The sequence below is a fragment of the Ornithodoros turicata genome, chromosome 7 (genome assembly GCF_037126465.1).
Source record: "Ornithodoros turicata isolate Travis chromosome 7, ASM3712646v1, whole genome shotgun sequence".
Classification (NCBI taxonomy): domain Eukaryota; kingdom Metazoa; phylum Arthropoda; class Arachnida; order Ixodida; family Argasidae; genus Ornithodoros; species Ornithodoros turicata.
The window spans coordinates 22,374,933-22,398,835 of NC_088207.1; the positions used below are offsets into that span (position 1 = coordinate 22,374,933).

Consider the following 23,903-nt stretch of genomic DNA (forward strand, 5'->3'; position numbering starts at 1 on the left):
CAGACAACGACTGTGCTCACCCTGGTGTCACAGACGAGAAAAAAGCATTGCTAAGAAAATGCCACGCGAAAAACCCAAACTGTCCTCAACTTGCCCAAGTCTTCAAGTAGCCCCACTTTACCGTATGTTCAGGTCTACATTGACCTGTTAATGCTTAGCAACAGTAACAGGCACCCCTCCGGTACGAACATGGGAGCTTCGAAGAGAATGAGGTGGAACCATAGCCTCAAGTTTTTCCGTATGTGCTTTATTTCAGTGTTCGCCGAATGCAACAGCTTTGTTCTTCATCTGTACTTTTTGTATTGTTTATTTCCAACTACAGTAATTCGTGTCACGTTCACTGGTCGGTACGTGACACTTAATGGCTTTGAAGTGTACGTTCGAAGGTCGTGCTCTTCCACCCTCAGTGAAGACATCTCGGAGTTAACGCCCGTGAATGTTCCATTGGCGGTGAACTGGATGCCTCCTCCTTGAATGCGGTGTAGTCCTTCCGCAGAGAGAAAGTCAATGGGGTAGAACCAGAGGTAATGTCCTGAGACCTTTTTGTAGTACCACACTGCGATCCATCCATTCAAGGTTACGTTCATGGACCATGGTATGTCCTGCATCAGACGTAGAGAAGTAAAATCACCGGGAGTACCACAAGTTTCAAGTCATATGGACCTCAAAGATCAAGTCATTAATAGGGATGGCTTGAACTACAAATGAGCAAACAGGTATTTTTTCAATCAATGAACCAATTAAGAAAAGAAGCACGTTGCTTCTTTGTTACACTTATGAACCTTCTTCAACATGATCACTACGCTATGGTCGGCATCCAGCCAAACTTTTTCTTCTTCCTCCCTGTCTGGCCTCCATCCACCAAGGCAGATTCGCCAGGGTTAAACCTTAGCTAAATGTGATTATATGTTCGCTAGTTATGGTCGGTGAGGATGTTGAATGTGTGCCGAACTGTCCATTCGAAACCTACACCTCGTTCTCTTCAAATGCACTATCATGCCAGCAGTAGAGTTGTATGCACTTATTGTAGTCAGGGTAGTTATGTATACATGAGTCAATGAATCGAATACTTTTGGACAGGCCTCTCGATAAGCGCTACATCAGATGGACGGGAATGCGAGTGAAAAATATTAATGAAGTAATAACACTTTTGTGCCAACATTTCCTGGAACGTTGCCCTTGACTTCCCACCAGTGTGCGGATCCAAGGGGTGGGGGCGATTGGGCGATCGCCCCCCCCCCCCCCCCACACACACATTAGTTTAGACATTGAATCGCCCATTCTACTCTCCCCCACTATACACGCTTCGTGAAAACAACCGCCACGACCTCAAAGTGAGGGTGCGGTGCCGCCCCTGCTACCCACTACGGTAAAAGGCTGTCCGTAAGTCCCCTCTGCCACATTACACCTTAGCTCTGTTTGTTCACACAGTGGTTAGAGACTTAAATTAAGGCTACCCGAACCTTTTGTGGCAACAGCGGAGCTATTACAAAGGAAGAAAGTGCAGAGCTGAAACCAGCACGACCGAAAGCTGATGAGAACATCAGCTTTCGTTGGCGGTGTCGGCAACTTGGTGCAGTTAGTAAGAGTTTCTTATCCGATAGCTTAAGTGAGTCGCACAATATTGGTCAGCAGGACAGCAATCCCATTGACGAGCAGGATGGCACAGAAGAAGATGATCCGCTACCCGAGGCTGAATACGAAGCAAGTATCCGGCAGCTGTCCAGCACGACATATAATCGTGCTCACACATTAAAAGGGCACTAAAGTGCAAAAACAACTTGCTCTCAAATGAAAGTCTATGTTTCAATTCGTGTAATGCAAGCAAAATTAGTTCACACCACGACCTACTAGATTATAACGACCACGTCACAATTCGCAAACCCTATGAGGAGCCTGTCCGCACGATCCGCCAGGGGCGCTACTGACGCGCCTTGGCGGACTGGCGCCACGATTGGACGATGGAAATTTGAATTCTGAACTCGCAGAAGCGTATGTACGACTACCGTAGCAGACGACAGCGATAGCTCCTATGAAAACGCGTAGAATGATGATGATAATCAACCTCAGAATGAAACATCTGTGGAAGTCCACCGCTTGTACAGAAATACTAAGGTAAGCTGAAGTACAAAGTATTGTAGAAGTTGAGGAAGCAATAACTGGGACGATCAGAAGCGCCACCGCTGCCTTCCGAAAATGCGGCGCATGGAAGGGGCGCGCCTGACATGGTCGTTATAATCTAGTAGGTCGTGGTTCACACACAGCTACCGTTTAGAACAAACACGCATGAAAACAGATCCGTCTTTGGCGGCAACGAATAGTAGCAGGAGTAGCGCGCGCACACTTAACGTGAGCGTGTAGACTTGGAACTAGTCCGATCGTAGTGTTCTGTATATGCGCGGCATGACGCGCACTGCTTCATTTTTTTAATACCGAGTCACTGAATTGTAGCCCACACCAATTCTCGCGAATGTTCCACTGACAACATTTATCATCACGTCCTTATGACAGCGACGCCAGTCCGCTTCGCAACGCGCACTATGTTTTTCACCGGGACTGCTCCATGGCGTTGCCCGCGCGTGCACGTGCAGCATGGACTAAAAACACCGATGCACGAGCTGAAACGATGTTCACTGCTTAGCGCCGAAGCAAGAAAGAGTCCGGTATAATTTCGATTATAGCTCTGTAACGGAATGAACGTTTGGGATTGTGATAACAAGTACGAAATTAACATAGCGTGTAACGTAATTTGAAGTGAACTTTTTTTTTTTGCATTTTAGTGCTCCTTTAAGACGTTCAGAGAGGCTAGAACAAGAAACTACATGCAAACGTCAGCCAAGGCTGCCGCATAGTTAAACAAATCAACTCGAATGATCCAGACATTCTGGATGAGCTCTCTCCCATTTCACTAAAAGCGCGAAAAAAAGACAACATACACAGAGGAGCTTGGGTTAGAGTATCGCCTCTGGCTATGAAACTCCTCATTCATCACCTCAAAATAAATTGTTATCTTACCAACAAACCGAATGGACGTTTAAGTGAAGGTCTCTCAGCTCTCGATAAACAAGAATGGAAAGCAGCTATACAGCTGGCCAATCTCAAAGCTTTCAGAACGTGGGAGCTCGTGGCGCGACCGAAAGACAGAGAAGTGGTGAAATGCAAGTGAGCATTTCGTAAGAAATACAACGCAAATGGTAACCTGGTGCGCTACAAGGCACGTTCAGTAGAGCATGGATATTGACAATTGGAAGGGATAGATTTCAAATGGGCGTTTTCACCTGTTGTGAGGCTCAAGTCGATCAGAACGCTGTTCTTCATAGCTGTAGAAAGGTACTGGAAGATTCGCAAGTTCGATATCACAGCAGCGTACTTGAACGGGACCCTAAACGAGACTGCTTACATGGAACAACCCCAGCCTTTTACGCAAGGGAGTAACGACAAACACTGCCTTCTAAAGAAAAGTCAGTATGCACTGCATTTGTCAGGAAGGGATCGGAATTTCACCTTGGATACATTCCTCAAGTCAGAAGGGAAGAAGAGATCCAAAGGAAACTCAACTGCTCATGTCAGCCAAGATAAAAATCTCATCGTAGGAGTCTGCGTTGATAATCTGCGTCATGTCAGAATATGAAAGCGAAATCGTTAAGTTCTCGCGACGGATATTTCAAGAGTTTGACACAAAGGATTTGGGGGAAGCAAGCCGCATCCTTTCCATACAGTTGTAAAGGAACAAGGATGGGAAGCTGTCGCTTGGGGCGAGGGGGGAGTGATGGGGGTGCGGTCAGCCTGCTGCGAAGTGGCGGTTCGGTGCACCCAGAGGAGGGAGAAGAGGGAAGCGTGAAAGAGGGAGGGGAGAGATGATGGTGATACAGGAGAGGGAGGGGGCGTACTAATCCTTTTGCTCGGAAATTTGGGTAGTGGAAGGGGACAATCCACAGCATAAAAGATACGAGCATCCCTCAGTAGCCTTCATTGGGATGCCCTCTGTACCACGGTAACAGCCAGGATTATGGCCAGGAGACGTCAGCCCAGGAGGTCCTGGAGACGTTTTGCATGGCATATGTGAAAGGAACATAATCCCCATTGTATCCTTGAAGCAAGTATCAAAGGACGGACAACAGTAACAAAGCAGGGGGAGACCTGGAACACAAATACAGAGGAGTAAGTGGAGTATTGGTGTACTTTGCCGGAGGAACCAGACCATATTTGCTTTTGCCACAACATACATGAGCCAGTTCAATGAATTTCCAACTGAAAAGCAAGCAAGCAAGCAACTTAAAGCCTTTTGCGACGCGCAGACAGGGCAGCCGAAAAATATACAGAAAGTTGTTCAGTGGATACGTGATCACGTTAGCTGGCGCTGCTATATCTTCTTGGAACAGTAAAAAGCAGGAACACCTGTGCTGTCAACAGTTGAAGCTGAATACCTGGCCATGTATCACGCCGCACAGGAAGCGGTGTGGTTTCAGCATTTTACCGATGAACTCGTAAAGGAACCGAAGGGTTTGTTCGTTGGCAACCAAGGAGCAATTCCACTAACTAAAAACCAAGTCACATCAGAGAGTAGCAGGCACATTCACCTTAGATACTTCTCGTTGGGAGAAATAATTGAAGAGGATAAACTTGGATTTTCACAGAGGCTGAATGGAAAGAGAGCTCTTGGACATTGTGTACGTTCGGGTGTAACGAAACACATGAACATGGTATCAGAATCCAGTCCGTTAAAGTGGGACTCCGCAACAAAATCATCACAAAGGTTGTGGTATGTCTGTAATCTTTGGGATGTCAAGAATATCTGTACGAAATACCGCGGTCCAAAACTGCGCAGATTTTACTCGAACGAATTGTTACGAAGGGAGCGTTTCGGGGGGCCTCTGTGAAGCGAGAGGACGCTGAAATCATCTGATATCTATGCTGACTGCTGATATCATCCGACATCCGGCAAGGGAGAAAGAATGCTGAGACGACAATGCTGAGTGACGTCACTGAATGCTCCTCCGGACGAACCGCCGTAGCATGCAGCTCTGTTTTCTGCTCTTCGCATTTTGATTTCGGTTTGCTATTGTCATCATTAACGAATAAATTCCTCGCGCAAAATGAATGCGAATGTTGTATTCGGTATCGAGGGGGTGGTTCGTGTTCGGTATGTTGCTCACCTAATATTTTTCGAATCCTTGCGAAGTCTCCCTTTACGGGGGTATTGTATTAAAGTGCTGTCCTGCCACCAGCGGACAGTGTAGGTATTTTTTCCTACGGTGTGTTTTAGATTGAGTTATCTGCTCGAGCACGGCTAGCGCACGCGTTATATCTTTGAAGCTTGAGAGGGGAGGGGGGGGGGGCATATATTTATTAGACGAAAAGAAAAAAAAATTGGGGGAAAGGTCAGCCAAACGGGACGTCGGCTTGCTATTCCGGAAAGAAAGAAATAATAAATAACGAAAGACAGAAAATTTAAAAATACGAAATAAGTAAAAAGAAAAGAATTAAAGAAAGGAAGAAAGAAATAAGAAGGAATAAGAAATAAAGAAAGAAAATTAAGAAATAAATAAAAAGAAAAGAAAAGGAATCAGGAAATAAAGGATAAACTAACAAAAGACGAAAGAAAGATGAGGTAGATTAAAGACAAAGATGACAACAAAAAAAAAAAGACTAACAAACGGCGAAAGAATGATGAGATGGATCGCAGAAGATGACTTTAAAAGGAAAGCATGAGGTTAATGCGTTGAGGGTGAGAGTGGGGCAGTGAAGAATGCGATTGCACGACTGGAGTTCACAGGCTGTTCATAAGACCTGAATCGCTCAAGAAAGTCAGAACTGCTTTCGTCACAGACCGCCGTGTGTGATTTCGTACTGGGCCGAGCAGAGTGGCCAGAGAAAAGTCCGTGCACCGCAGCTCGAGTAGGCGTCGTCTCAGCGTGGCTCGAGGGGTGTCGAATCTGTGACAGTCGAGGAGAAGGTGTGGAATATCAGCTTCAACAGCGCAAGTGGGGCATTTGGGCGACTGGAGAAGACCCCATTTTACAGATAAGTAGAGGTGTCCAGGCGGCATTAAGCCGTAGTCGGTGTAGAATGGACGCTTCTTGACGCGAGCAGTGGTGTGTGGCAACGAAATCCATCGACGGGTCGATATATACCGGAGAAGCTTGAGAGCCTACTGCATGGAAGAGCACTGAGGTGACCTGAAAATATTTTTCTTTCGCTGGGGCGTGTTCCGCAACGAATAAAATCCTGCGAAAGAACGATGAGCGTAGGTGACCTACAGAGCACGCGCGAGGCCTCTGTTCCGCACAGGTCCCCCAAGGTCGCCATTTCCCCATGTATTTGTTCCTATCCCGATGCGTGCAATGCCGGAGGCCGCCCTTAGATACCCCATTGTTACCAGACGTTGGCTTGCGTGGATTGTAGCGCGCTAAAGATCCAGTTGAAGCACAATCCAAGCCAGGCCAAGTCACCGAAGGAGAAATGGACGACTGCAGCGCCTGCGGCGCCTGGTACGACAGGTACGCTATGTGATGCACGCAGCCGTGCACTAGATCCTTCCGATCGCTCAACACGTTTAAAAACGGACCAAAAGGTGCAACACGACAGAGAAAGTTGTTATACGCGTTTTATTTGGACATATAAAGACTAGATTCATTCGCAGAAACAACAAAAACATTTTGCCGCTAAACTTAGCGCGCTGAAGTGATCCGGAACGGCAACAGTGGGGTATCTAGTGGCGGCCTTCTTCGTTGCACGCTTTTCCGAGGTGAGTTTGGGGGACCTGGTTCCGCACACCTTTCAAAGATTTCCTCCTCGTAAAAAGCAGAACGAGGGAACCTCGTGACATAACATGGTCCTCGGCACGTGACCAGTGACGTACACCGGCACAGATCAAGCACGTATAAGCGGCGTGTGGACCGAGAAAAAAAAAAAGAAAGAAAGGCACGAGGCCTTTTCTACGTCACACGAGGATCATGTCGGCTGTCCGCGGTCGCTTTCTCCAACTGTTTTTTGTGAATTCGATTGTGCAGCTATAATACACCGCCGAGGGAAAATATTTTATGTTGTGACTCCTGAGGGACAACTTGACAGATGAGGCATGGTTTCGAGCCACGTTAAATGTCACTTCCATGGGCCTTTCTAATTGTCAGTATTTTTGTTCCTCCCGCTCGTTGGATGGTAGCCAATGTCGTGCTGGAGACTGGGAGGTGGTTGGTTCGAATCCTACCAACGGCTGTGCTGTCTGAGGTTTTCCCTGGGTTTTCCGAAGACTTTCCAGACGAATATCGGCACAGTTCCCCCTGAAGTCGGCCCAGGACGCATACCAACCCCCTCTGTTCCCCACTCCTCCCTGCTGTCCTCTCTCCATCTGTTCACATCTGTACGCCGTTCATAGCCGCAGTTGCTTCGCGGCCCTAACAGGGAATCGAAAAAAAAAATTATGTTCAAGGTCTCTCCCTGCTTTGTTACTGTTGTGCACGCTTTGATTCTTGATTCCAGGATTCAATGGAGATGATGCTCCTTTCGCGTCTACCATGCCAAACAGGCTCTGTGGGTCTTGCGTGGTCTCCAATCACCATTCAAGCCTTCGACAGGGCGAAACAGGCCCTAGCATCGGCAACAACGTTGATCCGACGTTGCTAAGCTTGGATTCGTAACTTCTTTTATCGTACTGTTTTCGTAAGGTTCTCCCGATGTACTAAAATTCGCTAATGTTAGATGTAAGTCAATGATATCCCTTACGTATAGGGTAACCGAATTCACCTAACGTAATACTCCTTCTCCCTCTTTTTAAATTTAATTTTTGAGTTAGGGTGTTAGATCCCTGACGTCTTCAGTTGTCATTAAAGCCTTCCGTTTTTCTGTTCAATAGAAGTGTCCCTCTGTTTACACCGTGCTGCTATAAGATCCGGGGCCCGATAGAGTGAACACCGTAATGCCGAGAACGATCTCAATGTAACGGAAACCGAAACCGGCAATCGAAAATAACTCGGGAACAGAAACAGAAACGCAATTCTGCTACAGTAACGGAAATGGAAACCGCTACCGGAAACCGTAAGCGGAAACAGAAACAAAAAGTCGATTGTCTTATGGCGAATTCGGGTGGTCATTTCGTTGCAACTTTTTTTTTAAGGATCCATCCTGTTCTCGCCAGTTTTGCCAGATATCGCATGTTCGCGTGGTACTTTGTGAGCGCCAGGAATTTGCGAGCTATAGCACTTTTCCTGCCCGGCCTCGGAGCGACCGGGCAGCAGATTGACCAACTATATCCGTTGTCGTCACAACCGCATCGCCAGGGTGGCGAGGGTCCTCATTGGCCCATACGTCGAAGTTCACATGGGTTAGCAGACGATGGATCCCGAAGACTAGCGATTTCCGAGCGCTAGGCCGTGTTGCCCATGCCATGTTGCCGTGAAATGACCACCCGAATTCGCTATTAGGCAGCGGAAACAGAATCGGAAACGATTATCTTCGGTAACCTGGATACGACGTCACTATCTCACCTTGGCGATGTTGCTGACAGTCCATGTCAGCTTCGTTGAAGTTCTCGGCTTTACGGTGACGGTCTCCGTGACCTCTACCTGTGAAATGTCCGTTTTCGTGTCCTGTGAGCCACGAGTTAGATTAAAGGAAGTTGTCGTCGTAGACTCGACACTGATGGCGTCTGGGAGTCCCGCTGTCACTTTCACTGCATGCCTTAAGGAGTAGGAGTCCACCAGGTTCCAGGTGTAGCTGTGTGATTGGGTGATGGTCTTCTTCACCACACTCGTATGCGACTCGTTGTAGCGGTCGTTGTGTACCCAGTGCTCGTACACATGCGGGGCTCTCACGGAGACGCTCGTTTCGTTGCCGTAAATGATGGGACCCGTCGATATCGTCACCTTTCGGCTGTGATCAGAAGTGAAGCTTTTTTGACCGCTGCGTATTACGCATTCGTCAGCTGTATTCTGATAAGTGCCCCCTTAACAGTTATACCATTTTCAGTATCTGATATGGGCCATATTAGAACTACGCACTTCTCGAGCGTTAAATGAGGGGAAGGCCGTTCGCGTCGGAGGGCCATGTGTTTTGTAGCGATCGAGCTGATTGGAATAAAGGCTGACCCGAAGACGGACCAAAAGTCAGAAGACGTCATGAGTATCCCCATACACACACACACTGGCTTGACCTAACAGAAGAAAACAAAATTTACCATTGACGTTTCGATGCTTATCCGGGCATCATCAAAAGAAGAAATGTGTGTCGTTATTTCGATGTCGATGCCGGAAAAGCCGTCGAAATGTCACATTAAATTATGTTTTCTTCCGTTACGTCAAGCCGGAGTATACGTATGTGTGAATACTTGAAACGCTGATGTGCTGGCCAGGTTGACCGGTCTCCGGGCCAGATAAGCGGAAGTGTTGTGCGCTCGAGGAGTGCGTAGCTGTGGTGTCGCTTCGCGGTTTGGCGATTTATACGCATCCAAGTACGCGCTCCTCGTTTCATGATTATGGAGAAAGAGCCTCGACTCAAATAATGGTCGCCTCGAATTCTGCTGTCTCGCAATTTCGCGGAAACATCTACATAAAAAGTTAATTTTTGGGTAATTAATCGTCCGGTGGTTATACGCCCTTTCCCACAGGACATCCGCCTGGCCGCGGACCCCATTAATGGCCCAAACCGCAGGGGTCAGTGTGCGCCCTCCGTCGACTTCATGGGGAATTGTGCCGACATTCGTCTGGAAAGTATTCTGGAAAACACAGGAAAAACAGCAGACAGCGCAGTCGGTACTAGGATTCGAGCCCAGCACGACCTGAGGTAGACCTCTTTCCCGTCTGGCCAAATGAGGTCGTTCGCAGCTGTCCTTAATCCCATAGTTAGATACACAAGCATCGAATGCATAGACACAACCAGGGGCATGGTCAAGCGCGTTACAGCGTCCGCTCGTTCGTGGTAGCCAAGGTCGTGCTGATGATTCGGAGGTGGTGGGTTGGTATCCTACCACCGGCTGTTCTGTCTGAGGTTTTCCCTGGGTTTTCCGCCTGACTTTCCGGACGAATGTCTGCACAATTCCCCTTGAGGTCAGTCCAGGACGCATATTAACCCTCTGTCCCCCACTCCTTCCTGCTGTCCTCTCTCCATCTGTTCACGTCTGTGCGCCGTTCATAGCCACAGTTGCTTCGCGGCGCTAACACAAAATCACAAATAAACATCGCAACACCAAATGTGTAAGCCATCATGCGTTTGTGTAAAATGAAGTACGCACTTTCGGAAATGCGGGTTATTCTTGAGGACAGGTTGCTGAGCAGTAATGTCCCACCACAGCACTCTGCGGCGATCTGCAGCAGCTCCGACGAAATCACTGATCAGTGCCTCAATGTTAAGCTGTTGCTCGCCTGCACCTCCACGAGGAAAGAGGCAGGGAGGAAATAGTCTGATTAGTAAGCAGTTGGAAAGGCAAGTGTTTTTGCAATCATATGAGGAGTACTTAGCTCTCTTTTTCTACGGTTAGGTTACTTTTCTATGAAGGTGTCGTGATGCTCCGATAAATTTTTTTGAGGCGCTGTCAGTCATTTGTGTCCTTTTGTTCGCGGTATTCTTGCTTCTGCTGCGACATATATTGCATAACTGCAGCGAATGTAGCGGGTATATACTGCGAGCACCAGGTCGTACTGGTTTTACAGCCTTTATGATCCCTTTCAGAGCTCCTTTAATGTGGGTTTTTAATGTGGGCCAAATGCCTCATTAAAACACGTCAGGCCCTGAAGGATGCGCGTAGAAGCACATCGCCGCTTCCATAAAATATGGTAAGTTTTATTCAACGAACGGAACATCCACTATTAGTGAGCTTTAGCGCACCGTACACTATCGCCTTTGCGTACATAAGGCATATCATTGGTGGTCCTGAGCATGTGCAAGACATAAAGAGTGCGCGGAACCGTCAACGCTCTGCGTTATGTTGGCACACCAGGCACGTCGCATTTCCCATACCATAAATTCAAGTATTACTCGACTAGCTCTAGTGGCATAGAGGATAGGGTGGCCGCTTTCCACGCCGAGACTGGGAGGTGAGGCGGGTTCGAACCCCGCACAGGCTGTACTGTCTGGGGTTTTCCCTGGGTTTTCCGGCAGATTTTCCAGACAAACGTCGGTACAGTTCCCCTTGAAGTCCGCCCAGGACGCATATTAACCCCCTGTCCCCCCTCCTTCCTGCTGTCCACTCCATATGTCCATGTCTGTACGTGGCTCATAGCTACAGTTGCTTCGCGGCGCTAACAAGGAACAACAACAACTTTATTTGCGACCTTGGAGAGTGGAGAGTTTCATCGCCACAGGCGATACTCTACTCCATTGCTGGATGGAATGGGGGGAATAAAATAACGAGCCCCTTCACAATAACGATCGAAGTCCGATGGTGTCCAGAAATGTCACAAGAGCTTTGAGCGCAGAGCGTTGCTGGGCTGGATTGGGCCAGGGACCAAGCAATTTCGATAGGGAGAAGGGGCGAGAGTCCAGCTGACGAAGAGACTCGGAGAGTGTGGTTCGAGAAGGTTCGTAGTGAGGGCAATGAAGAAGAATATGCTCCAGATCCTCAAGAGCACCACAGTGGCAGCAGGTGGGAGAGTCAACTTGTCTCAAGCGGTAACGCCACTGAGCTGTAAAGGCCACATCGAGGCGCATTCGGTGGATTAATGCAGCATCTTGACGAGAGGTGTTTCGTGGCATGCGGAAAGCGAGCGTGGGATCAACTCTGTTCAACATAGAGGGGGGAAGAATGTCGGTTGTCCACTGTCGGGAAGCCAGGGGTGTCACTAGGCGTCGCAGAATTGAACGGCGGTCTCCTCTCAGCAGAACAATACGGGTCCGTTTCCGATACGAGAGTGCTGCTTCTGCGGCGCGGTCGGCCTGCTCGTTCCCCACGACACCACAATGGGCTGGAACCCACTGGAGAACTAGCCTGTGGCCTGCGGCGTAGATAGTGTGGTAAGCCATTAACACGTCTGTGACTAGGGGTGCGGATGGGCCTCGTATGCCGGAATTTTCAATTGCTTGAAGTGCAGATTTGGAGTCTGTAAAGACTGCCCATTCCCGGGGTGTAAAATCAGCGATGTGTTGTAGAAAGAAAAGGATGGCATAGAGTTCCGCAGCTGTGGAGGAGGTTGGATGTGAAAGGCGTCTTCCGTGCACGACGCCTTCGGATGGAATGACGAATGCTGAGGCGGACTTGTTGTTTTGGGATGCGCCGTCAGTATATGCTGCCGTAAACGTAGAAAACTTCTCGTCTACCAGAGCATGAAAATGGGCTCGGAGGACTTGAGGGGGGACCTGATCTCTTCTTTCCAGAAGGTTTGGGAGGCGTACAAAAGTGGGCGGTACCGGTAGAGACCAGGGGGCTTCCGGCGGTATAGTGTCCTTAGTTATGAAGCCAGTGAGAGTCTGGCGTGTCCTCTGCGCTACTCGATAGAAGTCGCTTTCAGGGCGGTATCGAATTTTTCTAAGTAGCGGATGGCGGGGAATGTGAGCACGCAAACGGAGGTAGTGCCGAGCCGTTTCCCGTTCACGGAGAACTTCAATCGGGAGCTCACCAGCTTCAGCCAGTACTTGCCGTGTTTCAGCCATTCTTGGAACTCCGAGGCATCGACGAAGGCTTCGAGCAAACAGGGACCGAAGTGTATTTAATGAAGTTGTTGATATCCTGTGCAGAATAGGAAGGCTGTAAAGCACAGTTGCCCTCACCCATGCCGCGTGAACCGCGAGCAGGGAACGCTGATCACAGCCCCATCCTGAGCCAGAAAGATGTTGAATTGCGGGGAGCCATCGCTGCACTTTAGTTTCAAGGTGTTTAATGTGCCGAGCCCAGCGCAAGTCCGAGTCGATTACCACGCCAAGGAAGCGGTGAAAGCGTACCGGTTCAAGCTTCTTTAAACCAAGCCAAATAGGGAAATTGGCCATAGCTTTACGCGTGAAAGGGAGCTCGACACACTTTTCGGGTGAAAGGTCCATCCCGAGGTGCGTGAGGTACGTATGGATATTGTTTAAAGCGAGCTGCAGGCGGCGCTGGAGAGCCGGGCGTGATTTTCCTACTGTCCAAAGGGCGACGTCATATGCATACACGGAGAACGACACTTTGTGAGGAATTACTGATTGTAGGCCGGCCATCACCACGTTAAAGAGTGTCGGGCTGAGAATGCTTCCTTGGGGAACTCCTTGAGGAACAGGATGCTGAGGGCTTTGGCCTTGGGACGTACGGAAAGCGACAGTTCGGTCCGTAAGGAAGTCTTGGAGCCAGATGAAGAGCCGACCGGATACTCCAAACGAGCGCAAGGCGTGCAGCACACAAATATGCGAGACGGTATCATATGCGCGCTTGATGTCGAGGAAGACCGATCGGACGATCCGTCGATGGGCTCGAGCATGTTGAACTGTAGAGACTAGGTCGAGAACTGGATCCAAGGAGCTCCGGTGGCGACGAAATCCAGCCATTTCGTGAGGGAACGCACGTTGTTTTTCAAGCCACCAGTCGAGGCGATGCAAAACCATTCTCTCCAACAGTTTCCCCATACAGCTTGTCAGGCTCACCGGGCGAAAGGAGGATAGGGCATTTGGGGGCTTGCCTGGTTTCAGGATGGGAACAACCAATGCCTCCTTCCATGTATGTGGTAAAGATCCTTGTTGCCAAGACGTATTATAGACATGAAGGAGAGCTTGGAGTGACCGCCCGTCAAGGTTTCGTAGGGCGGCATAGGTGATTTTATCGGGCCCAGGGGACGAGGCGGCGTTCACAAGCTTCAACGCTGCCTTTAGCTCGATTAGTGTGAAGTCGCGGTCCATAACTTCCGGGGGACGGGGCCAGTCTTGGTGAAGTTCAGCCGTCAAACTGTGGACAAATCTGCGGTGTAGGGGCGTGGTCGAGGCAGCCGCCGGAGTCGTTAGTACCACACAGAAGGCCGTCGCAAGCGTGTTTTCGTCTACACGCTGAACGATAGCCAAGGCCGCGAGAGGATTCTTTTGAGGGGGCGCCTCCTTCAGAGATCGGATTGTCCGCCAGATCTTCGTGGCCGGATCAAACGGTGAAAGGTGGTGGCAAAACTTACGCCAACGCTTCCTGTCCTCGTTCTTAAGTTCTCGTGTTACTTTAGCTTTCATCCGGCGGTATTCCACAATGTCCGTAAGTTGCCCTGTCCGACGAGCCGTTCTTTCTGCTCGGCGACGTAATGCTCTAAGGTGATTAATTGCTGGGGAATGGCCGACATGGCCTGTTACACTTTTAGACATGACCACCGCGTCCTGAATACCGCGGGTAATTGCTTGAGAGAGAGCCTCTGGGGACATACCGGTGTGCACAGATGTTCTGGGGCCCGCACGAAAACGTCTCCAGTCTGTGAAAGAAATCAGTCCAGCAGTGGCTGAGAGGGGCAGTCTGTCGTGCGAAATATATAGAGGAAAATGATCGCTACCTCTAGTGTCGACGTCCGTAGCGCACGACAAGTGGCGAATTATGTCGGTTGAGCACCACGAGAGGTCCAGTACATCAAGTGACGTTGGGGATCGCATGTAAATGGGCTCGCGGTTGTTCAGCAGACACATGTTATTATTCTCCATTGCCTCCAACAACCTCCTTCCCCTACTGAACAACGCTTCCGCTAACAAGGAATAAAATAAGGTATAGTCGAAGCACTGAACAGAAACAGTTGATGACGTTGCTTGCGTCGAACCGTATCAACCGGAACCAATCAGTGGATAAGATTTTGAGTCACACACGACCGGGATTGGTTCCGATAGGCACGATAACGATACCAACGGTTTGCTAAAACTGCGTTATGCCTTTGCGTTTTGGATGTGTGCTATGTGTCAGTGATGGGCAAAGTACCGTAAAATTGCATTTAAAGCAAAGTGCCAAGTACCTGCCATAAATAGTATACTTGATAATAATAATTCGTGGGTTTACGTCGCGAGACAACTGCGATCATGAGCGACGCCGCAGTGGTGGCTCTGCTGATCGGTTTTGTCCACCTCACGGTTCTTTTACGCGCGCTGAAATCTCAACACACGGCACACCGTATTTAACGTCCCTCGCGGAAGACACCGTGTCAAGGCAACTTGTTCCCTGAGGGAGGAAATCATGTAGGTCCGACAATGTTACATTCCAATTCCTCGCGCAGAAAGAAAAAGTATGGCTCTGATGATAAACTTGTGATGTCTATGCCAAGAAGGGGTATCAAATATAAACCCTCTCCGAGAAACGTCATCTTGACGTTGGCAGACAGACTGAAACCGAAACAAATTGGAAGAGGAGGGCTGTCTTCCACGAATGGGCACTTGCCGCTGCCTCCTATAGGCCTGTTGCACGACGTTTGGGGGCGCTCCGAACCATGTCATTGAGCTCCACATATGGCCGAAAGCGCGCAACTCGGTCGCGTACTCGCGCAAACCGATCCGTTTCGGAATCATGTTGCGTCTGTACTGCAAGTTTATGGAAATAAAATCTCTCAGTAAATCTTTGGGGACTCGAATTCACGGAAAGGAGAGGCGCTAATTAAGCACGTCTACTGATTAGAAGAGGAAATTGACAGCGACGTCACGCTAATTAAGGGGTAACGCATCTCAGAAGTGAAAGACAGCGTCAACTACAACGTTTCTTTGAACGTCATTACCATTTCCTCAAATTATTTACTTAAAACTGGGCGAGATCGGTAAAAAAAAAAAATCTCGTAAGTTGTAAATCCGTATCCGTATTTCGTTAGCGTGTAGCGCTCCTCTCTTCGTACTGCATGTGCTTTCACGCGCACATAAAAACGTCTCCGGCGTTTCGGACTTCCGACCAGGGATTTCCCTACACCCCCCCCAGGGGGGTGTACACTCTCCCTGCATTTTTGCAACACCCCCCCCCCCCTGAAATTTCTCAGGTGACCCCAACCAGCTGGCCACCAACACGTTATGGTAGTGAGTCCGGCGCAGCGAATTACATCCTGTACTATCAAACTTGAGCTGTAGGACCACAGACATGCAGATGATCGTACCATGCATTTGTCCAAAATAATTTGAAAGTGACTGTTCAATGCATATATTGCACGCATATACGAGCGAAAATGCGTGCGGGCACGCAAACTCAATGTGGGTCATCAAGAACCATTCGCGCCCAACTCAATCAAGCGAGGTATTCTGCTTTTTCTTTTCCTAAGGTTTTCACCGTTGGTTGCTAGGTATTCCGCAAGTGGAACCTTCACCAAGCATACCCCCCCCCTTGAAAGCTCGGCACCCCCCCCCCCCCCCAGCAGTGAATTTCTGTGGAAATCACTGCTTCCGACTCAGTCCACAGCATGGGCATTGCCAGGAGTTTGTCCAAGGGGGGGCAAAGCGTGCGCCCCCTGTTTTCCTGGAAATGGGCTGCGGACTGTGCGGCTGTTCCCGCTGTTGGAATTCTGTTGGTCGCTGTTGGAATTCCTGGAGGGGGCCCCCTTGCGCTCCTCTCGGTACGCCCATGGCCCATAGCGTCAAGCGTCGCAGCACAAGCTAAATTTAACAAGTTCTTGCGACAGCATACAGATAAGAGGCAGCGTGCTGCTTGAGTGAATGAATCACACACCAACGTAGCGTTCCGATCTTACCTATAATCTCAACTACCCCGCTTTGTCCCTCTTGTGCCATACCCATAGTTCCCGAATCGTTACCTTACAGGAAGAGAAATCAGGTGTTGTGCTACGTGTCCGTTCCGTACCACGTAATGACTTAACATTCGTTATAGGTTTCACAAGCCCCTCGTACAGTGCGTTCCGCCAGGTGCACCTGTAACGCTGCACAGCTGAAAAATGCAAGCTGTTTGCTGCTACGTGAACAAAAGTGGCAACAGTTCATGCACGAGCAAACCACAGCAACGGGAAAAACCAAGTTGAAAACCCAAGCGGGATATACCGCTGTCATCCGCGCTTCTCGCCAGCCTCTCTCGTATGGTTTGCGGGGAAAACGGCACGTCCTTATACTGCAGGAATCCGACCCCTCGTATTCTTCAAGCTGTTAGAACAGTTTACAACGCAATGATTTTGTGTACCCGACTTTCTTTTCTTTTGTAGAGATGCTATTGCGGTACAGTGGAACGGTGCGAAATACGACACACACGATCCTCTAGTACGGCAGCTGTATACAACAGGGCATAATGATAAAGCGTATAGCAGTCAGGGACAAGGACAGGGACAAGGACAAACGAACTGCTGTACAACATGGGCCTGATCGGCGCTGCGGTCGCCTAGCGAAACTTTAGTGGAACAGGCCTATTGAAAGAAAAGTACGAACGAGGGTCGCGTCCCCTTTAGGAACCATCGTAATCCCCTCAAGACCGTGGCTTTCGGGCGCTTTCGCCTCTATAGCTTCTAGTGTAGTTCAACTTTATCATATTGGTGTCGCTGTCGAACACTATGACGTCATTTGTTTTTTTAAAGTTCTGGGTTAGCGCCGCGAAGCAACAGTGGCTATGAGCGGCGTATAGAAGTGGACAGATGGAGAGTGGACAGCAGGAAGGAGTGGGGGGTTAGTATGCGTCCTGGGCCGACTTCAGGGGAACTGTGCATACATTCGTCTGGAAAGACGAGTCTTCGAAGAACCCACGGAAAACCTAAGACAGCACAGTTGGTGACAGGATTTAAACCCGTGTCACCTCCCAGTCTCTGCGTTGAAAGCGATCATCCACTATGCCACAGGAGATGGTTCATTCGTTTAAAAACAGGGAGAGGTCTGTTGGTTGCAGTCGCTGGTATTTTATGTGTTTTCTTTATTAATACGTTAGCATTAGAAGGGTCATGTCAAAGCAAAAACGGCGGTGTCGATTTGCGGACAGACGTGCAGACCGTAGCGCGCGCCGAGCGGAGGAGGAGGTTGCTGCGTGCCAGATGTGTGGGCAAGTGTGAACGTGTGGGAGGGAGGGGGGGGGGAGTTTGAAGTATACAGTGGAGTGCGGAAAGATGAATAATAAGCTTCTGAGGAAAACCCAGACAGCACAGCCGGCACCGAGATTCGAACCCGAGTACCTCCCAGTCTCGACGTGACATGGCCAGAGCACTAACTAGAGCCACGTGAGCTTGTTGCTGGAGCACATTGAGTGATATAAAGTAGCCAATTCGTGTACCGTGACCAAAGAACAGCCCGTAATGTTTAAATTAAACAAAAACGCGTTAAAAATTGTACATGGTGGCGTCCTGTCCAAGCGTGCCTCAACATCGCGTCAGCCAAATCACCATGCACTCTGCCTCATATAGAAAAAAAATGCTCCACGGCTTCCCATCTGTCGACGGGTACTCACCTATGGCTGCGACGGTGATGGTGGTCTCCTAATTGTCTCATGAAAGTAGACAAGAGAGCGCTGTCAGGATGTGAGACCATAATATACATAATAGAACGTAACAGAAGGGGTAAAATGCACGAGCGTTACGCTGGTGCCAAAATACACAGTAAATCAGGAAAGATAATTAATAATAATAATTGGGGGTTTACGTCGCGAGACAACGGAGATCATGAGCGACGACACAGCGGTCGTTCTGTGGATTGCTTTTGCCCACCTCAGGGTTCTTTAACGTGCGATGAAGGCTCACCACACGGCACCCCGTATTTAACGTCCCTCGCGGAAGACGGCGTGTCTAAGCAATTTGTACCCTGTCACCAAGTTGCTCGGCCGGGTTTGAACCCGCGATCTCGGGATCAGAATAAGGAAAGAGACAATGAAAAAATGGCTAGGAAGCAAGCGAGCTGGTGAAGATGATGCATAATGTAAAAAACCCCGAGACTAGGGAACACGATTACGACACACACAGCCGGATCATTTTCGGCTCTTGGGCAGAGACGGGAAAGGCTTGGGGACGGGAAAGTTTACTGCCGTGTTACGAAGACAGAGCATCTCATCCGCAATACGTCAGGTACGTATAGGCATCAACAGCATCGTATAGTGAACTGCTGTCAGGTAACTTTTCGCTAGAAGAAATTCCTGTCAGCGGCAGCATGCTCTAGTGCAGTAGTTCTCAACCGGGTTCCGCAGAATCGTCTTCTGAGCTTCCGAGAAACTGGCACCAATAGGCGTAAGGCCACGTACCCACATGCGGAGAATCTGCGCGGAAACGCGAACGCGGCGCGGTAAACTCTTGCCGCTGTGCGGGAAAAGCCACCTCCGCTTGCCGCTTTTTGGCGATCGCGCAGTGCACGATTTTTAGAGGCATCCGCACATGCTCCGCCAATCAGGAAGTAACCGGAAGTTGCGTGCGTTCTTGTTCTCTTCCGGCCTCCCGCACGGAGAGCATTGACGGCGTCGTTGACTGGAAGGTATGTCGCAGTGATGCTCACGTTTTTCAGCCGGCGAATTTATGACGACGGAAATAAAATGTCACTGCTTCCTACATTATAGAGCGTTGCGTTAAAATGACTTTTTTTGGGTCGACACTGGAATAAAATTTGGGAGTGCAGGTAAGTAAAGTGTAAGATATTGACTGTCATAGTGTCAGGAAGTTGAAAGCTAAGCATTGTTCACAAGAAAAGAATGCGCTATCGCCACAACGACTGAACCCAGAGCCTGCGTTTCTTGCGTCTGCGATGCTGATTTCACAAAAGCTCAGCTGTGAGAACGGAAACGTTCACTACAACCAGTAGCTCGACTTCGCTGTCGTCCGCCATCTTGTCAAGCTTGCGCTGTGGAGAGTCGCGGGCGGAGGCAGTATAGCTGGGGCGGCGTCCATACGCGTCCGCTTGCGGCAGGCGGTTGCGCACATCTCTACCGCATGTGGATACGCGGCCTAAGCCTCTGTATGCCGCCGCGCACAGCATCTGCTTCAGCACAACACGCGCAAGTGCCGCGTGCCCTCCGCGTGCACAATGAACGCAGCATTCTCTTGCCTTGCTGCGAACCACAACAATGTGCCCGAACATGAAGTGGCAACTCACTGGTGGCACTGAAACTCACTAATAACCCAGCAGTAAGGCTTACCTGAAAAAGGTGGAGCATCAAAATGCCCCATAGAGCTACGCGGCAGTACATATGCAAGGGAGTGGAGCAGTAACGACAAGCGAGATCGTCTAATGCGGAGATGTATTTAGCATGGCATGAGCAAGTTAAAATACGACCCAAAACCTCAAATTATCAACGATCAGCATCATATGCGAGGTCTTTATTCTATTCTTCTGTGTCCCCTGCAGTAGATAATTATTGTCATAGCGACAATCAAGAAAGTCCACGGTAAGACGATTTTCCTTTGTTTGCTCGATATGTGTGTAGACAATCCGTCGAACTGATAATTATTCAGCTTGGCGATAAGGAGGAAAAATGTGCACCGGGCTGTTATCGGTGGAGATTGTTGTTGCAATTGTAACGGGTGCATAATTACATTTTGTAAAAGACCCGATCCTCCACAGAATCTAGTGGTGGCTCGAGAGGCAGTCCTTCTTCACGCAGGAAATGACAGGATTCAGCACAGGTCTTCCATCAACTCTGTTCTTGACTTCATTACCGGGCTGTTATCGATGGAGATTGTTGTTGCAATTGTAACGGGTGCATAATTACATTTTGTAAAAGACCCGATCCTCCACAGAATCTAGTGGTGGCTCGAGAGGCAGTCCTTCTTCACGCAGGAAATGACAGGATTCAGCACAGGTCTTCCATCAACTCTGTTCTTGACTTCATTACGTCGGTGGAAGAAGTAAAGGCCCGTAAGAACAAACTGCTGACTGCATTTCTTGATGTTAAACGCGTTAACGACCGTGAGCCACGCCTCCTTTCTGCATATCCCCTCACCCAAGCCGGCCTACCCTCCAGAGCGTTTTGTCATGGATTACGTACTTCCTCCATGGCAGGCAACAATTCATTCGCGCCCGTTAAGGGGATACAGAGCATGTCTCGATGACTCATTGAGTGTGACAGGGAAGCGTGTTGAGTCCAATTGTGTTTAAAGGTACTGTAAAGGAGCACCGATCAAATGTCATTTAGTGTGGCTATTCGATAGTCCAAGCCACCAGGACAAAAACTGCGCAAGTTTCATTCCAATCGACGGTGCAATTAATTCGAAAATGACAATTTAAGATTACGGGCAACACTTTACTAGGTATTCGAAATGAATCCGTACCCCTGACACATACGGCGGCAACAACATTGCATGCGTATAACACTGGGCCCGACATAACAATCCACCACAATCCACCATAAAATCCGGTCCTGCAATCCACACAACGATCCACATCTGAGGATAAACGGATAAGCGAACTGAAATGAAATGCTGAGCCGTTGAAAAAAAATTGTCAGACCTTCAAGCAGCCAGACAGCTTCGGGACTTGTTTGTTCACTGAGGTTCACAGAGAGAGTTTGTTCGTTCGAAAGTGGCCGCGAACAGAAGGAGCGCGCAGGCGCAGAGAGCAGTAGGGAGAGCCTCCATGGAACAGCGGCCAGCGCTGGGATACTTCGCAAAAAACACTGTTAACGGGGGTTTCAGAATGCATAGGTAAACAGGAAAACTAATAATATGGTTACTAAAATAACGAAGTTCCGATGTAATAGTGTGTAATACCAATTTTCAGTGTTGCCCGCTGTACAGGGGGTTGTTTGACACCAGGCGTCGCCCCGCTCACTACGCCGCATCTTTCGTGGTAAATTAAAAATATTTATAGCGCGTTGTTGGTCGTATGGTTCCGCATATGGTATTTAGAAGCAACAAAGTCTCTAGTCACATCACCGGCATATCGTGCTTGTGTACTGCTTTACAGTACCTGTAACGTAGCCAGGGCGGGTCTTCGGGGCCGCATTGGAAAGAAACTGTCAATTTCGATCTACGGGGATGACATCTGCATTTGGACCAGCGGCAAATCCCGTCCGGCCATCCAGCGGAGCCTGCAACACGCTTTGAGCGCTATTGAACACTACCTTGCAACGGCCGGCATGGATATCTCAACTGGAAATTCCGTGGTACTCCCGTTTACGAGGAGGAACATGCATACCTTCCCTCTTTTAGTTGCTGGTGTACAACTAAGGAGTGCATCTTTACCATCGTTTCCTCGGTGTCACGGTAGACGCCAGGCTGTCTTGGGTGAAGCACATGGCGAGCTTGGAAGCCAAGGTCCATCGGTGGATTGCGGTGATCAAGCACCTGGCAGGCATGAAGTGGGGCAGTGCCACGGTGTCGCTTTTGGCCGTCCACCGAGCTTTGATTCGCAGGTCACTTGCATACAGCTATCCTGTGTTGAATGGTCTCCCACCTTCTTCAGTTCATAAGCTTCAGTGCCTCCTGCCACGCAATCTCCGAGTGTGCCTGGGAGTCCCTCTGGCGGCAGAGACCCATATTTTTATTTCTTTTATTATTTAGGATACTGTTGGTCCACAAATGAACGGTTACAGGTGGCTGGACTACAAAACAGGTTCTAAAGTTTCCACAAAATGATACATATCAACTTGGTTCACAACGTCGACCGGAAGGCTGTTCCATTCACGTATCGTTTTTGGATAAAACGAGTACTTACAGTCATCCGTACGAGCTACGATGTTCTTGGTAGAGAAAAATTTATTAAACTCAAGAACGAAATAAGAACTGCTACTCCAGGCCTTATTTAACATACACCTTACATACAACTCTAGAACCACTATTTCACACCGTAGTTGACATACACCGTACATGCATACGCACTTACATATACTATACATAAACACAGTACTCCCGAAGTCTACCACCCTAGATGTCTGCGATTATGTACGGTATGGAATGCAGTACATAATGAGTATGAATAAATACATAGGTGCAGAGTATGCACAGGGCATATGAGCACGCGAATGACGTTAAGGGGGGCGCACCAGAGACAGTCACATACCCATTGTGAAACAAGATAGAAGGGTGATGACGCCATTTGCGTGCGAACTCCTGCACACCTAAAGCGAGTAGTTCGTGCTGTAACACTTTGGCCCATCAAAACGCGCACGTTGCGAACCAACAAGAAGATAGGCGTCGTCCGCTGACGTCGGGCCACAGCAGAACAGCGAGCTTTCCACAGCACAAAGCCACCACACGCAGTGAGCAAGGCACTTAGCCGATGTGGCCGCCTACGGTCCAACAGTACAGGACACAAGATGCGTGTGGACCGTCTGACTATGCTCCAGAATGTACGAGCAACGTGACACTTGAAGATGACATGCTGGTTAGTCTCCTGGTGCGTACAGTATGGATAAACGTCTTACGTTGTTACATTCCATGAGTGGAGACGATCACGAGTTGGTTGGATTCCCCAGGTAAGGCTCCACATGGCGTCTCGAAGAAATCCAGGCAGACAGGCGCATACAGTTGCCCACGATATGTTTGCCGCATGCTCCATTCGTCTTCGCACACCGTCATATGTTGTGACAGTGCTCTGTAGCACCTTCTTTGCCATAGAAGAGGCTGAAGCAGATGTCAAGCTGCGGACGGGGACAAGGGACGACAGTTTTTGGTGATATGCGCGAACGGCTGCATGGAAACGCTGAGGTACCGCTGCTGCTGGCGGGTCAACGACCACGTGCAGGAATTCACTCTGAAACGGCGCCATCCAGTAGGTTAACAATACCTTAGAAGGGGTGTCTTCGACGCTAAAGAGACCTCACAAGGTCGTACTCAGGGCGATTCCACGGTTCATAAGACCGAAGTCTGGCAAATTCACGCCGCCAGCAGATTCGCCAAATGACAACACTGCACGTGGTATGGGCCATCTTCGTTTCTTCCAAAACGAAGAAAGGAAACATGAATGAATCCGGATCGCATCTTTAAATGTCAGTTATGTTCGTGTCTAGAAATGTGACAATCCGGGATCAAACGCGAGGAAAGCGTGGGTTCCTGTCATCAACTGAAACAAATATTTAAGGCGCTGTAGCTTGAAATATTGCTCTGCTGGTAGAGAGAGAGCTGTGCTGGGAGCCGTGCACTTCGCAAAGCGATGGCAGACATCTTCGGTCCTCTTTG

At 49.1% G+C, this 23,903-nt stretch overlaps 1 protein-coding gene across 3 annotated transcripts; it reads right to left on the bottom strand.

Annotated features, from left to right (window-relative positions):
- Positions 1 to 226: 226 nt before the first annotated feature.
- On the bottom strand, positions 227 to 20,095 carry LOC135400338 (uncharacterized). Of its 3 annotated transcripts, none has more exons than XM_064632167.1 (5): positions 19,925 to 20,095; positions 18,257 to 18,284; positions 10,229 to 10,358; positions 8,487 to 8,871; positions 227 to 602 (listed from the first exon to the last, which is right to left on the bottom strand). In XM_064632167.1, the coding sequence occupies exons 1-5, from the start codon at positions 19,973 to 19,975 to the stop codon at positions 285 to 287; spliced, it is 912 nt and encodes a 303-aa protein (XP_064488237.1). In that variant the 5' UTR covers positions 19,976 to 20,095; the 3' UTR covers positions 227 to 284. The 3 variants fall into 3 exon arrangements, with proteins under 3 accessions (XP_064488237.1, XP_064488236.1, XP_064488238.1); XM_064632166.1 differs by having other exon boundaries at positions 10,229 to 10,364; XM_064632168.1 differs by lacking the exon at positions 10,229 to 10,358.
- Between the last annotated feature and the right edge of the window lie 3,808 nt (positions 20,096 to 23,903).

Excerpts from the sequence above, each read along its gene's own strand:
- LOC135400338 (XM_064632166.1), bottom strand. The coding sequence starts at position 19,975 with ATGTACTGCCGCGTAGCTCTATGGGGCATTTTGATGCTCCACCTTTTT. Across the intron at positions 18,285-19,924 it reads TGATGCTCCACCTTTTTCAG|GAGACCACCATCACCGTCGC; the intron begins GTAAGCCTTACT and ends TGAGACAATTAG. Across the intron at positions 10,365-18,256 it reads CATCACCGTCGCAGCCATAG|GTGCAGGCGAGCAACAGCTT; the intron begins GTGAGTACCCGT and ends TTCCTCGTGGAG.